This window comes from Elaeis guineensis, chromosome 12, assembly GCF_000442705.2.
Source record: "Elaeis guineensis isolate ETL-2024a chromosome 12, EG11, whole genome shotgun sequence".
In the NCBI taxonomy this organism is placed as follows: domain Eukaryota; kingdom Viridiplantae; phylum Streptophyta; class Magnoliopsida; order Arecales; family Arecaceae; genus Elaeis; species Elaeis guineensis.
Window position 1 is genome coordinate 14,758,221 of NC_026004.2, and position 15,258 is coordinate 14,773,478.

At 32.8% G+C, this 15,258-nt stretch overlaps 1 protein-coding gene, 1 long non-coding RNA gene and 1 other non-coding gene across 3 annotated transcripts; 1 reads left to right on the top strand and 2 right to left on the bottom strand.

Annotated features, from left to right (window-relative positions):
* Positions 1–4,293: 4,293 nt before the first annotated feature.
* LOC105055055 (uncharacterized) lies at positions 4,294–5,631 on the bottom strand. Its single transcript, XR_833660.4, has 2 exons — positions 5,313–5,631; positions 4,294–4,423 (listed from the first exon to the last, which is right to left on the bottom strand). It is a non-coding gene; the product is annotated as an uncharacterized lncRNA (long non-coding RNA).
* LOC114914719 (small nucleolar RNA snoR111) lies at positions 4,685–4,809 on the bottom strand. Its single transcript, XR_003802332.1, has one exon. It is a non-coding gene; the product is annotated as a small nucleolar RNA snoR111 (small nucleolar RNA).
* A 7,736-nt stretch (positions 5,632–13,367) lies between the features above and the next one.
* On the top strand, positions 13,368–15,055 carry LOC105055053 (uncharacterized). Its single transcript, XM_010936753.4, has 4 exons — positions 13,368–13,935; positions 14,058–14,120; positions 14,222–14,296; positions 14,437–15,055. Exons 1-4 carry the CDS (start codon positions 13,540–13,542, stop codon positions 14,836–14,838), a joined length of 936 nt encoding a protein of 311 aa, XP_010935055.1. The 5' UTR covers positions 13,368–13,539; the 3' UTR covers positions 14,839–15,055.
* The last annotated feature ends 203 nt before the right edge of the window (positions 15,056–15,258 follow it).

Consider the following 15,258-nt stretch of genomic DNA (forward strand, 5'->3'; position numbering starts at 1 on the left):
TATGATTCAATAAAAATAAAGAATAAGCTTTGGGCAGCCGCCCTTAAGGATAGCTCTTTGGAAGAAATAAGTCAGACTAGGACTCAAAGGGCTCACTCTCTTTAACCATGAGGAAGGACATTGTTGAACGCTCACCGAGTGCTTCTAGGTTAAAGGAAAGCACTGGACTCACTCCACGGAAACTAGCCTAACGGTTTGCTATAAAGAGATGATGGTATTCTAACACGGGTCTAAACCTTTTTAGAATAATTTACAAAAAATATCTTTAATTATACTTACACCCAATAATTTCAAAACTTATACTTATCTTGCTAATATCTATATAATAATAGTAAAATGATATACGGATATTATGGATAGCATTCCGTATTGACACATAAGATTATAGGATAATCTCCTGCAACGCTACGTATCAAGTTTTTTTTATATATTTTTTAAATAAAAAATTTATATAATAATAATAAAATGATACACAGATATTACGAATGGTATTCCATATTGATACGTAAGATTATAGGATAATCTCCCGCAACATCATGTGTATTAAGAGTGGCATTCTATATTGACATATAATCTATCTGTATAATAATAATAAAGTAATACATGGGTATTAGAGGTGGCATTCCATGTTGATACATAAGATTATAAGATAATCTTCCACAATGCTATATATCAAATTTTATTTTTTATATTTTTTAAATAAAAAATATATAATAATAGGAAAGTGATATATGGATATTAGAGGTGGCATTTCGTGTTGATATGTAATCTATATTTATCTATATGATTATAGTAAAATGATATAGGATATTAGAAGTGGTATTCCGTATTGACACGTAAGATTATAGGATAATCTCACATGACGCCACGTGACAAGTTTTATTTTTTATTTTTTATATTTTTTTTAAATAAGAAGTGTATAATAATAGTAAAATAATACATGAGTATTAAGGGTGGCATTCTATATTAACATATAAAATTATAGGATAATTTCTCAATATACTGTATATAAAATTTTATTTTTTATTTTTTATATTTTTTAAATAAAAAAATGAAAGCATAAATAGTATGATAAAAAAATAAAGAATATTTTAACCTATATAATAATAGTAAAATGATACGCGAATATTAGGGATGATATTCCATGTTGATACGTAAAATTATAGGATAATCTCTCGTAATGCTGCATGTCAAATTTTATTTTTTATTTTTTATATTTTTAAAATAAAAAAATTATAATAATAGTAAAGCGATACATGGGTATTATGGGTGGCATTCCGTATTTACACATAAGATTATAAGATAATCTCTCGCAATACCACATATCAAATTTTATTTTTTATTTTTTATATTTTTAAATAAAAAATATAAATATAAATAATATGATAAAAAATAAAAAATATTTTAAATTATTATAACTAAACTTTATTCTAAAAAAGAGAAGAAAATATAAAGTGAATAGAGTCGTGATCATCGAAAGCCATATGGGTATTAAGGGTGGCATTCCATTTTGACACATAATCTGTATCTATATAATCATAGTAAAGCAATACATGGATATTAGGGATGATATTCTATGTTGGCACGTAAGATTATAAGATAATCTACCATAATAGCACATGTTAAATTTTTTTATATTTTTTATATTTTTTAAATAAGTAATCCATCTATATAATAATAGTAAAGTAATACATGGGTATTAGAGGTGGTATTCTATATTGACACATAAGATTATAGAATAATCTTTCACAACGTCATGTGTCAAGTTTTATTTTTTATTTTTTATATTTTTTAAAATAAAAATATATAATAATAGTAAAGCAATACACGAATATTAAGGGTGGCATTCTGTGTTGACAGATAATCTAAATCTATATAATAATTGTAAAGTGACACACAGATATTAGAAATACATTCCGTATTGATACATAAGATTATAGAATAATCTGCTGCAATACCACATCTACATATTAAGTTTTATTATTTTTTATATTTTTAAATAAAAAATCTATATAATAATATATTGGATGGTTTATATCATTATATGATATGATTCTTGAGAAGAGATTGATCTTGAGAAGATAACTGATAAAATAATCCATAAATGCTAACTATCAACTATATTCAAATAAATAAGAAAAAATGCAATCATATATTCTGATGAAGATTGAATGATCTGAAATAAAATATTATATACTAAAATCTTAAGATTATACTCCATAGTTCACCATACCTATTACATTCTAAACATCATAAATTATTAATTTTTAAATAACTTCATTTTTTTAGTTCATTTTGATCTAAACTATTATTTTAAATATTTAATTTATTTTTTTGTTTGCTTCAATTAAATTACAAACTAAATTATTATATTTATAGTTTACTTTATATTAAAATTTATTATTGTAGTGACTATTTTTTTGCGTTTGTAAAATCAATAGGTCTGAGCATGGCTCAGCCACTATGCTAGTTTATTTTTAATACAATACTTCAACTTATAATTTCATAGAATATTAATTAACCTGTGAATTATAAATGAGATCTATATACCATATCAGAAAAAATTCAAAATAATCAAAATATTCTTAAGTGACGTCCTGCTCAAAAAATAATTTTAAAATTTTATATAAAATTAATAATTTTACTAATTTTGCAAATTTAATTGAGTATAAATATATATGTTACTTTTTTTTTATAATTTAAGCATAGACAAAATATAAAATGAATAAAATAAAGTTATCGAATTTCCACTTTGCCACGTTTGTATCTCTTCGATCAATTCAGTGTCCAAAGAGACCCTTCCAACCCAATCCATTAGGCAATCACGGCAATCAGTAAATTTTTTGTGTACCATCCCTCGATATAGAAAAATTACATCATCTCATCTGATTAGGTCATATAGTCATTACTTTCTAACACGCATTTAATGTTTACAATACACACATTTAATACTTGTAATTTTATTTTTTTTATTTAAATTTTTAAATGATAAAAATATTTTTTTAAAAAAAATTATATCTTATGATCATATTATAATATTTAAATAAAAAAATAAAATTACAAGCATGAAATAAGATGTTATAATTTTTTTTCTAAAAGTCATAAAATAAAAAAAAATATTTTCATCAATGCCTCCTCTATTATAACATCTGATGAAAAATTATGACATCATGTATAAAAATTTTTAATTTTATTAATATCTTAATATTGACATAGAATGTCATAATTTTTTCAGATATAAAAAAATATTTTTATTATTTTAAATTTTAAATAAAAAAATAAAATTACAGATATTAAATGCACGTTGAAAAATGATTGAATAGAAATACTCTTTTTATATTATAATATTTTGAGATCAAATTATAATTTTTTATATGAAAAATGATTTGACCATAGGATACAATGAGTATAGAGAACCGTAATTTGACTATAGGATAAAAAATATATATATATATTTATTATTTAAAATTTTAAATAAAAGATGAAACGAGATATTAAAGGTTCGTTGAAAAACGATGGCTATACGGATTTTCTACATTGGGAGCGGTGTGCCAAGAATTTCTTCAGCAGCTCCTGCCTTCAAGGCCTTCACCCAACGGCTCATTTAACCGAGGTTTTCTCATGCACGCATCTGGTAGCGATTGGGCCTACTAACATTTTTAAAAACCTCTCTTTGTCGCCGTAAGGAGGGGAACGGGACAGATGGAGTGGTCCCACGTTCTCCCTTCTTTGTTAAGTAATGCTCCAGGATATCGGTTTGGTTACAGAGTCGAGTCCGTTATCTTTGTTAAGTAATGCTCCAGGATATCGGTTTGGCTACAGAGTCGAGTCCGTTAAATCTGGGAGACTGGCATCATTATCCAAATAGATAATAAAAAAATTTTGATAAGAAAATAGATTTTCCAGTTAAAACCATTTAAAAATGATAACATTCACAACTTCTCAATTCTCACAATAATTTCAATTATAATTTTCCCTTCAAAATTTAAGAGTATCTATATTTAGAATTCTATTTTTATAAATTTTTAACGATCATTCGTTCCGGTAAAATTTGAGCTCATTACTAATTTTACGCATGGATGGTAAAACATCTTAAAAATACTTTAACTAAAGCGCTTTGTACACCTACCATATGGATACCACGAACTTTGTTAACTAAATAATCTCAAATAACCATAAATATCATTTCGTCGTTTTTCTAATTATCATAAATATTAATATTATGTGTAAATTTGACAAATTATTTTCATGTTAAGGAAAAAAAAAAAAAAACTGAATTTCTACTAAATATCAAGAGTCTTGATAAATTTCCTTTTAAATTGCTCCATCAGAGGTCCACAATTGCACTTCTATTAATGCGGGGGCAACATTTGCAAGCCTCCAGACAATCGATGACAAGCTTCGAATTTGAATTTACATCTCCCTGCAAAGCAATAATTAAACTATATAGATATCATCAACACAAAATAAATGTCAGACATTATAAAAATTTGAAAAAAAAAGGAAGAGACTTAAAAAAAAATTTGTAAAATGAGCAGAGGAAGCGCATCAGTCTGGAATATTTTTTCCCCATATTTACTCTGATCGGTTCAAAGTGAAGAAAATTGGTGATGGCATCCCTTGCCCTTCCTCGCTAACTTATAATACTAAAAAAAAAAAAAAATCAAAAAAAAAAAATGGGTGAGTGTGGACGAGCAACAATCGAATCGCCAATGGGAAAAATGGCAACTGAAACGATTTCTCGCCTCATCGTTGTTCCTCTACTTCTCCATTAGAGATTTACGCCATTAACGACGCTCCCTCTATTCCAAGAATAATTAGCAGAGGCAGAAAAAGGGGAAACAAAAAAAACAAAATGGGGAAAATAAACAAAATAAACGAATTATGTAGGTATGCACATAATAATAACAAAAAAAAAAAAAACGGACCCAGTTTTCAAGATCTCAAAATTTATTATAAACAAGATTAATTATTTTTCTAGTTATTTCAACATAAGCTTATATTCTAATCAAATCTTAAGGCAAAGACATATCCGAGAAATCTCCGAATCGAATCTTAAATTCCAGATCTCCATCACAATTCCAAAATCCAAACCTAATTTCTTCTTCATGGCATGGCAATTTGGGCAGTAATCACTAGTCTAATCAAAACTAAAACGGGGAAATGCCTTTTTTTTTTTTTTGGGTAGAAAACCTGACTCTATCGCTGTTAGTACTCAAGAAACCTACAACTATAGCTCCTTCTCCCTCTCTCTTCCCTTAAAGAGAGCATAAACCCTTAAAACAGAGGTAAAAAGATAAGGCCCCGTGTACATGGACTGCCCGCCGGTGCCGTTCCTGGCGGTGAAGTCGCCGTCCTGGCACATGAACCTCCGAAAAATCCAGTGGAATATCGACCCTTTCTAGTGGAGGGGCTTGCCGGACCTCCTGACAGCCTTCTGGCCGGTGCACAGGGCTCGGAAGTTCTTCGCCGTGCGGGGGACCACGTCGGAGAAGAGCTCCATCACGATCCGGCCGGCGGGGACGCCGGTGATCGTGATGTCGAAGAAAAAAACCCCAGGCCTCTATACCATCTCTGGTCAAAGAGATTAGGGTTTCTCCGCTTCTTCCCTCATACGATTTTCTCCGCCACTCGGAGGATACAAACGGGTGGGGGTTTGCGTGGTTATATAGAGGAGATGCAAGTCCTTGGATGGATCTGGTCCGTTGGTAAAGAGACGTGTCATGATCTAAGAGGCGGTAGGGGTTGAAGTAGTGAATCCTGCAGCCAGGAGTTAGGGTTGGGGATTGGGTGTGCGATTGCCACTTGGACCTTGGTAGTTGGCAGTATATTCGTTAGGGAGAGCCAGGCGGCTGGCACGTGATCACCTGGGAAAGATAAATGTTAAATAATTTACAGCTTCTCATAATGCTAAGATTTGTATTTCTCAAGAAATAATATTAAGATAAGATGATCAATACATTATAAATGACATCTAGTAACAGAGTTTGGGTTGTAGATCTCACGTATGTAATAATAGGGTATATTATTATCTTGGTAAATTGAAATATTTATAAGACAAAAACCATCTTGATATATATTATGATAAATTTTATCTAGATAAATTAACAATTATATCTTATCTATATTTATATATAAAAGCATGAACAAAATTTGTAATATAATTAAAATTATATCCAAGGTTTAAAAAAGAAAATCCTGGCCATGCAAATTGATGAATTTGTAATATAATTAAAATTATGAAATTTGTTATTAATTCAAAAAATCAGCTTAGGGATATATGAGATCTGAATTGTAGAAGGTCTGTCCAACCATCCCATATCATTGAGATTTTGGTATTTTTGTGAGATGTTATATCCTTTGAAAAAGAGAGTAGAAGTGATATCACTTCTAGCATGTATTTTGTATGCATACTTTTACTTGTTTCAAGGATTTATCGAAGGGATAGTGAATATCTAATGTGAAATCTGGAAAGAACCTGACAACAAATTTCTAATATATAAATGTGAATGTTATCTTGTTAGTAGATTTATGTTAATTCTTGATTAATCCACAATCTGCTTCAACATACTTACATCAAAGCACACCCCTCTCGCTTCCTTTCTTTGATCATAAATTTGGAGCACCAATTGGCTTGTCACTCCAAGGCTACAAGGACACTAAAATATAATTAGTGAGGGAAATGTCGTGGGTGATCAACACTGAATGAAGGAATATAAGAGTAGAGATGAAAAAATTGCCTAAATGGTGGAACTTAATATATAAGACTATACAAGCAAGATCATCCAGAATAATTGCCACTAAGCGAGAGAGAAGATAGACATGGGTGGTCTCTAGCTAAGAGAGGTCAAAGGCAAATGAAAGAAGATTTTCTCAGAGTATCTCAATTATAATAGAGTCAATCTTTCTGGGACGAGCTCATCAATTCGATTCGGATGGCTTACGTTAAAGGAAGAAGATGTATAATGGATAATATTCTATGTGTTAATGATTGAGAACATCCTCCTTTGCAAAAAATGTAAATGGTGAGATTGGAGGTTGGATTTCAATAGACAAAGGCTCAGGCAAATCGACCCGCTCTCTCCTTTCTTATTTATTCTAGCAGTGGATTCTCTATGCAGAATGCTAAATGTGGCCGCTTCAACAAAGATCTATGAAATATTGCGAAATCCTTGGATCCGGGGAGGAACCAAAATCTTACAATACATCTATGATACCTTGGTATTTTCTGGGCCAATAAGAGCTATGGTACATTCTTGAAGGTGTTCCTCTACTATTTTTAAGTAATCTCCTGAGTTTTTGTTAATTACCAAAAGAGCTTGGTGTTCTCCATTGGGCGAAGATCCAAAATTGGGCCAAATTATGTAGTTTGGCTTAATTGCCTACTTATCCCTCTCCCCTAAAATACCTTAGCCCACCATTATCTAGTCGTAAACCCTCAAAGTCCGATAGCTACTACTACAAAAAATTGCAAGTTGATTAGCAACCCGAAACAGTAAGTATATTTGATTTGGAGGGAGGCTTGCTTTGATCAAGTTGGTTCTTACTTTACTTCCACTTTGCTTCATATAATTGTTTTTTTTGTTATTAAGAGGACCGACAAATATATGAGATTTTTTACAGATACTCCTAACTCTAATGGGCTTTCTTATAAGATAAATTGGAAGATGTAGGAGGAAGCCGACCTTGTTTGGGTTATTAAAAATATTGCTCAATTCAACAATGCTCTCTTTGCAAAATGAGGATAGAGGTTCCTTTCGAGAGATTTGGGCATTTAGAGAAAGCAAATTTAGCTTGCCTACCAACAAAAAAATTGAAGCCGTCAATATGTTGAAAGCCTGTGAGCGGGTGTTTAAATCTTCGGAGAGATGTTGTGTCAGTTGCGACTACTCTTTCAGCCTTTCGAAACAGAATCCAGTTCAAAACTGGAAATTGCCAAAGCACTCTTGTTTGGAAAGATAGCTAGGTATGTGATGCGCCCCTTCATTTTTTTGATAAAAATGAATCATTCATATAAATTATGTGAATATATCCAGAAAGACCAGCAAGCAAAATATCCTCGAAGGCTGAGGGGTGAGACTCAAATCCAACTAAAGAGTATCTCCAGAATGCTCTGTTACAAATGTAGCCACCCAACTTGTTGCCATGTTCGCCTTCCAAAAAATATGCCGGATAGTCAGTACTGTACACCTAGTCAACATAGTTGCGATATCTTGAAAAAGGAGATGAGCACCATCTCCCCTCATGCACCTTCGGATCCAAGTCACCACTGTTGCAGAATCACCCTCGATGACCAGATAATCGACTCGTAGATAATCCCAACCCAAGTTGCACGGAGCTCAGTACCTGAAACCATAGGCTCGAAGAGATAGCTGCCCCCGGCTGCAACAAGTTCGGATTCAAGGCCATGGATCCCAAAACCAGCTTCTCCGCTCTTGCCTTTGACACTGTTATCAAAATTAACCTTGAGGTACATCAGAGAAGGGGCTCCCAAAAAATAAAAATCCATCAGAGCACTGCATGAACAAGGTGAGAGCTCCAGATAACTATTTTTCTGATTCTTTGGATGGGATGGAACAACAGAATTTACCACATCATGATCTTGATCATAACCATGGAGCCCTGCCCCAAGTATTTCGTTCTATTACACTGCCTTTGATTAATTGATGTACGACAGAAAAGCTTTTTAGAAATTTCATTTTGATCTCAAGTGCTGCATGGTGCAGGCATAAAATCAGTATCTTCTTCAGGGCTGGAGAGTTTGATCTCTGGAGAAGATGTTAGACTCCCACCATGGTTATATTGGATGGAAGGCATGCTATCATCATATGATATTGATGCTGTGTTTGTTTTTAACTGAAAATATTTTTTTACACTCTCTTATAAAGGCAATGGCTAAGCATTATCATTTTCTAAAATTGGTCTCTTTTTGTAAGTGTGTGTGTGTGTGTGTGTGTCATCTGTCTATATTGTGATTATCTAATGGAGAATATCTTCTCATTTTAGAAGAAAATCTCAAAACTCAGTTCAGTCACATCTCTCACATTTATTTTTGAGTAATGGTTTGATCTATAATACCTATCTTTGGTAGATGCTACAGGTTTATATCTTAATTTGGGTGAGTCTCTGGATAGCTGATACATAGAAATTTACCTCTGTTTGCCAGGATGCAGACTTATTTAAACTGAACTATTGTAACTGCGAAAGGTTCTTTAGTTATTTTCTTTAGCCATTTTTTCACAGTAGATTATTGAGGCTTTTTTGTTTTGGTCGACCTAAGGAATAGTCACTTCTTATGCCACCTTATTTATTGGTTCATCAGTATGGATTGAGTTTTGTAATTTGAAACGTACTACTGTTGGCAAACCCTATTCGATGAAGGCAGGATTAGAAATATTTTCCTAAATATTAACAAAAATGCCAACTTTGATTGGGATATAGGTAGCCGTTAGAATTTACCAAATACAAAACAGAAAAAATTAGAAATTGCTGATCATTGATGAAACAAAATAATGCTATAATGGAAATTAAAGTTTATATACTATCCCTTCTATAAGTATGCACATAATTCCTCCTTAGCTTCCTTGTTTCCCAACTAGCCAAAAATTTTATCCCCCCCGGGACAGAGAATGCCCCTCTTCTGACCTCTAAGTCATGTAGTTTCTAAAGTAAAGCTGTTCATGGGCTGGGCTTGAAAATAGGCTCATTTAATAAACAGATCAGGCTTAGATATTAGAGTCCCCACAAGCTTGGCCTCAATAATTTTTTATTATTTTCCTGTGTTATTTATTTATATGTGGTATTTTTTTAGATCTAATTGATAATTATTGTTGATATGTGAACTTATTAAGATTATATAGATGTTGTAGAATATTAGCAAAATATTGTCTTTGGAGCCATTACAATAGCTGAGCTGCTGGAACTGTTTTCCATATGTAATTTTTACAACCCTTTTAGATTCATTGTACTGGCCCATAAAAGGATAGAAACCTTTGGGGTATTGAGTATTTTCCTTTAGGGCATTCTTTTACGGATAAAAAATTTATCTAAAAAATTATATTTTTTTAGATAAATATTTTTTAGATAATATTTAGATAGAAAAATAATTTATCCATATTCTTTTATGCATTGAAAAATGACTTGGGAATCTGTTACCAATGATCTTTTGTATTACTATTTTTCTGAATAAGTTGCTATGGTCTATTTATATTTTTCATAATACTCTTTATTATATAAATATTATTATATATTATATCATATCATATTATATTATATTAATATATAAAAATATATTATATTATTATATTATTATATATTATTATAATATTATAATATATTATATAACTATTATATTTTATGATTATATATATATCATTATAATATATTATCATATATTATAATAGTATATTATATTATTATATTATTATTTATAATATTATAGTATAAAATATTAATATATTATATTATTTTATTATTATATATTATAATAATATAATATATATTATATTATATTATTATATAAGATAATATAGTATAGTATATTATAAATATTAATATATAATATATTATATTATCATATTGCTATATATTATTATATTATTATAATATATTATAGTATATTATAATATACTATATTATTATAGTATTATATAAATATATAATATAATATATTTTATTATTATATATTATTTCATTTTATTATAACATATTATATTATATTGTCATTCATTAATATAATATAATATAATATTATATTATATTAATATCTTATATTAATATAATATAATATATATTATATAATATTATTATATATAATAATATAGTATAATATATTATAAATATTAATATATAATATATTATATTATATTATATTATATATGTATTATATATATTTTATATTATATTATATTATATTATTATATGATTAAGAGTATATTAGGAAAGAATTAAATGGGTTACTTTTTCGATTGATGAAAAAATAATTTAGCCATCTTTTAAGTGCATAAGATTTTTTCTCATTTCATGAATAAATGCTGTTCATGAGAAAGTAACTTATCCATTTTGAAAATCGTGAAAATATAAGTAAATTGGTCAATAAAAAAATTGATTAATTTTTTCATAATATTTATCTATAAAAAAATGGGCCTTAGAATTCTAAGGGGTTTTGAGTGTTTTCCTTTGGCTTGATTGTTCTATAGATTAGCTGCCAGATTATTTCTCAACATTTTTGCTCTGAGTTATTATAGACTACATCTCATGTCCACGGATATCTGAGTGCAAACCCAGTCAATTATCAATTACTGAAGACTTAATGCTGCTGTTGTTGGTCCAAAGCTTGGAAGGAAAACTAGGATGTCACACTTCGTGTGGTAGTTGCATACAAAGGGGAGGCCAAATTATGGGAATGTTTCCTCAATATATGGTCCAAAACCCAAATCATCAAACTTTTTTTATATGCTTTTCTAGCTTTTAGTGCAGCATCTGTTTAGCTTTCTTTGGACAACCATGCAGTTCTATTGGCATTTTCTCACTGCATGCCAAATACATGCTGCCAAGGGACACAATTTTGTTGTTGCTGCTTCATTTTCCAATTCCCACTCAGTTCCCAAAGCAACAACCTATCTTGACAATGTAAAGTTCTCAGATAATTATGTTTATAGTTACTATCATTCTAATAACATATTTATATTGGTATACATTCATCATTCAGTAACATTATCCACACCCATCTAAGGATTGAATCCTTGAAGCAATGTTAAGATTTAACTTGAGAAGCTTTAGAGGGGCCTTGGTAACTCAAACATTAGTGATTTGGTAGCCATTTGCGATCCTATCCGAAGAATTTTGCTTGATTTTCAAGTTCTCATTACTTTAAACTTTAAAACATAAATTTCTACGTCTAACGTTATATTAAGCCTTCCATATTTATTTCACACTATTTTATAGGTGTATAAAACTGTTTGCTTGCATGTAACGGGAGCATTGCAACATACTCTTATTTTATACGTGGAACCAGTCAATGTGAATTAGAAGTATATAAATATATGTCAGAATATTACTTACATAAAATCAAAATTAAAATATATATATATATAAAGAAGAATGGACATACTGCAGGGAATATATTTTCTTGGAAGATAGAGGGAGCAAGATAGGATGGGATGTTTTAACATCCAGTCTCTCTTCCTGGATGGTGGGGCCACAAGCTGGAGGCTTGCAATGAAATAACTTTTCTCTTTGGCCCTTATCTTAATTTCTTATTTGTTTAAATAACAAATATTATAAAGCTGAAGGATACTTTTGCATAAAGTTTTTTTTTTTTTGATAGAATAGGTCTTCACATAAAAAATGACAAAATGAAATAAGAGGCAATAATCCAAGGTGCCCTTTTCAAAGCAGCAAGCTTAGCTTGAAGCGAACCTTTAACTAATTCTTTATTTGCTTTGACTCAGTAGGCTCTTTCCATTGAAGCTTACTAGATTCCTTCCAGAAGAGACCTCGGTGAATGCTCTTTCCTCACGTGTATCAATTCCCTCAAATTCAAATGAAAGAAAGACACATTAATTAATGTATTAAACTATTCAATATTAGTTAAAAATAGCTGCTGTGGCACGTAGAACAAGAGGTTTTTTTTTTTTTTTTTGGGTAGAATAGTACTGTTTTACATGAAAGCTAGCAAATCAAAATAAGAGGTGGTATTCTTAAGTTTGATCTTTTTAAATATAACATAGATTTGTTTTTTGGTTTTACATCTTTTTCACAAAATTAAAACTCTATTTCTTGTACGAATGCCTTCAAATTTGGAATATACATGTCCATGTTAGCTTGATTGGTTTTCTACTATTTTATTCTTGATTTGGATTCACACAACATTTAATATACTAACTCCTTACTTTATCTTTTTCCTTTGAATTTTAACTTATATTTTTACTCCCTTTTAATGTTTGGTACTTTTCCCCACTCTGTGTTTTTTCCTACCCTTTTAACCCACCATCACTTAAAAAAAAAATCTATCCCCAAATAAATAATTTAAAACGAATTCACCGTCGGATCGCACAATGCACAGCTCTTTTCCATCTGGAAGCATAAAAGACGATCGATGGATGATCCAACGGCGGGTAAGGATACAACCTTGACTCCTTATCTCCAACCGTCTCGTGACAAGTAGCGGTCCTGTGGAACACTAAAACCTACGCACAACATCAAGAGTCAGCTATTCATCGTACGGCTCTAGTTGTCGTCATGCTGCCACGTAAACACTTGCTCCCAGCCCCCACTGCGCATAAACCCTAGAGAGAGAGAGAGCGAGAGGAGGGTGGGGGCAAAGAGGAAAAAAAAAAAAACAAGCCTACTGACACGTGGCATCGCTACAGTACCCCGCCGTGGATTTCCCCATATAAGACCGCCCTCCTCCCAATCTTGCGCCTTGTGTCCCTCTCCCAGCGGTTCCTATAGCTCCTCCAATCTCCGCTCCGTCTCCCACGCCACCACATCGACCACCAACAACTACTATCCCCTCCTCCGCCGCCGGAGAAAGAGATGAAGCCGCCGGTGGATGAGGCGCCGACGAAGGAGGAGCTGGAGGTGGCGAGGATACTCTGCGACTTCCCTAAGCTCGTCCTCGAGGCCGAGTCCCGCCGCCTACCGGACTTCCTCCGCTGGCGCGTCCGCCGCCGCCGATCCGCCCTCGACGACGGCAGCTCCCTTCTTGACCCTCCTCCTCCTCCTCCGCCACCACCACCACCCTCGATTTCCCCTCCTCCCGATGGGAACGGCGAGAGGAAAGACGGGGACGCCGGCGGCGGGGCCACCTCGAGCCCCGCAACGCCGTTATCTTTCCCGGCGAGTGGCAGCGACGAGCACGACGGCCGGCCCCCGCGGCCGCCCTGCTCTCTCCCCGCCAAGAAGTTCAAGAGGACCAATCGACACATGGAGGTAAGTCCACCGCCGGCTTCCTTCGATCTCTCCTCTCTTTCTTGCTCTCCAGATTTTTCGTACTCTTTGATGGATCTTGGGAAGTCGTAATTAATGGATTGGATCTTGGTGGGGTGATGCAGTGGGTCAAGGAACAGAATCAGTTGATAGCGTCCTTATCCTACCGAAAAGCTCACCTCCAACGCGTTAGTTCTCCCCCATCTTTTTTCCCTTTTTTTTCCTTCTTCATCATTATCTCTTCTTTTTCTTCTTTTCGCTAATTTGTTTTCCCCCGAAAAAAATGCAGTCAATAGCGGAGTACCAAGCCCTGTACCAGAAATTAAAACAAAAAAATTCTTGGCTGCAAGACCTTCAATCCAAGGTATTTATAAAGTTATAATTGATGAATATTATTAATATTTATGTGAATTAATTAATGATTTTTAATTAAAAAAGGAAATAACTGTGGGAGTTTTATTATCTGAAAGTTTTTTTTTTTTTTTTTGGGTGTCTTTGGATCAGGCGGTACGGGAATCGATGGCGGAGGAAGGCCAGAGCCAGAGGCAGCGACAGCGGCAAGACGGCAGCTCCGGGCTGGCCCCGCTGGGTCCCACCACCCTCCAATCGTCAGCCACGCGTTACGTGGTGGATCCTCGCAGCCAACATACCGAGATCCAGCCACGGCCGGCGGACCGGCTCGCCGGTGCCGGGACTCCGTCGTTGTCAGTGGTGGCGTTGGATCTGAACGCGAGTCCTCAGAAGGAGGAGGATGAGTGGGAGCGGAGCAGTGCGTACAAGGCGGCGATTGCTGCGCAGGCGAGGAAGAGACGGCTGGAGATACAGCGCGAGAAGAACAACAACTGTTCTTCTTCTCCTCCATCTGCTTTGTTTTCTATGGCTCATAAGATGCCACGGTTAAGATGATGGCCTCTTTTTTTTTATCATTATTCTTTAAGGATTAATTATTTTGTTCTTTTAATTTGTGGTTCTTTTGCTGCCGTTTTGATAGGAAGAAGGGAGGAAGTTGTGACGTAAGGGGATGGGGGTTTGGATGAGGAAATAGTCACGAAGTTTTGTATTAGTGTAGCAGGTTTGACCATATATGTATATATAAATAATTTGTTTGCTGAGAAATGGGAAATATGGATTACTGTTTTGATTTCAATTCATCAGATTTGAAACAATGTTTATTTCCAATTGGAGAAAAGGGTTAGATTTAATTAGTGAAATAGTTGACTAGATTGTTATAAAAAAAAAAAAAAAAGTTTTGGAGAGCTGCTACAATACATTAGGGATGTTCACTCTTGGCGGTCCAATCATGTAAATATTGGCTTAGAAACTTTC

Bases quoted from the DNA above. Each gene is read 5' to 3' on its own strand.
- LOC105055053 (XM_010936753.4), top strand. From the start codon at position 13,540: ATGAAGCCGCCGGTGGATGAGGCGCCGACGAAGGAGGAGCTGGAGGTG. The intron at 13,936-14,057 runs GTAAGTCCACCG...GGGGTGATGCAG, and splicing joins GGACCAATCGACACATGGAG to TGGGTCAAGGAACAGAATCA. The intron at 14,121-14,221 runs GTTAGTTCTCCC...AAAAAAATGCAG, and splicing joins GAAAAGCTCACCTCCAACGC to TCAATAGCGGAGTACCAAGC.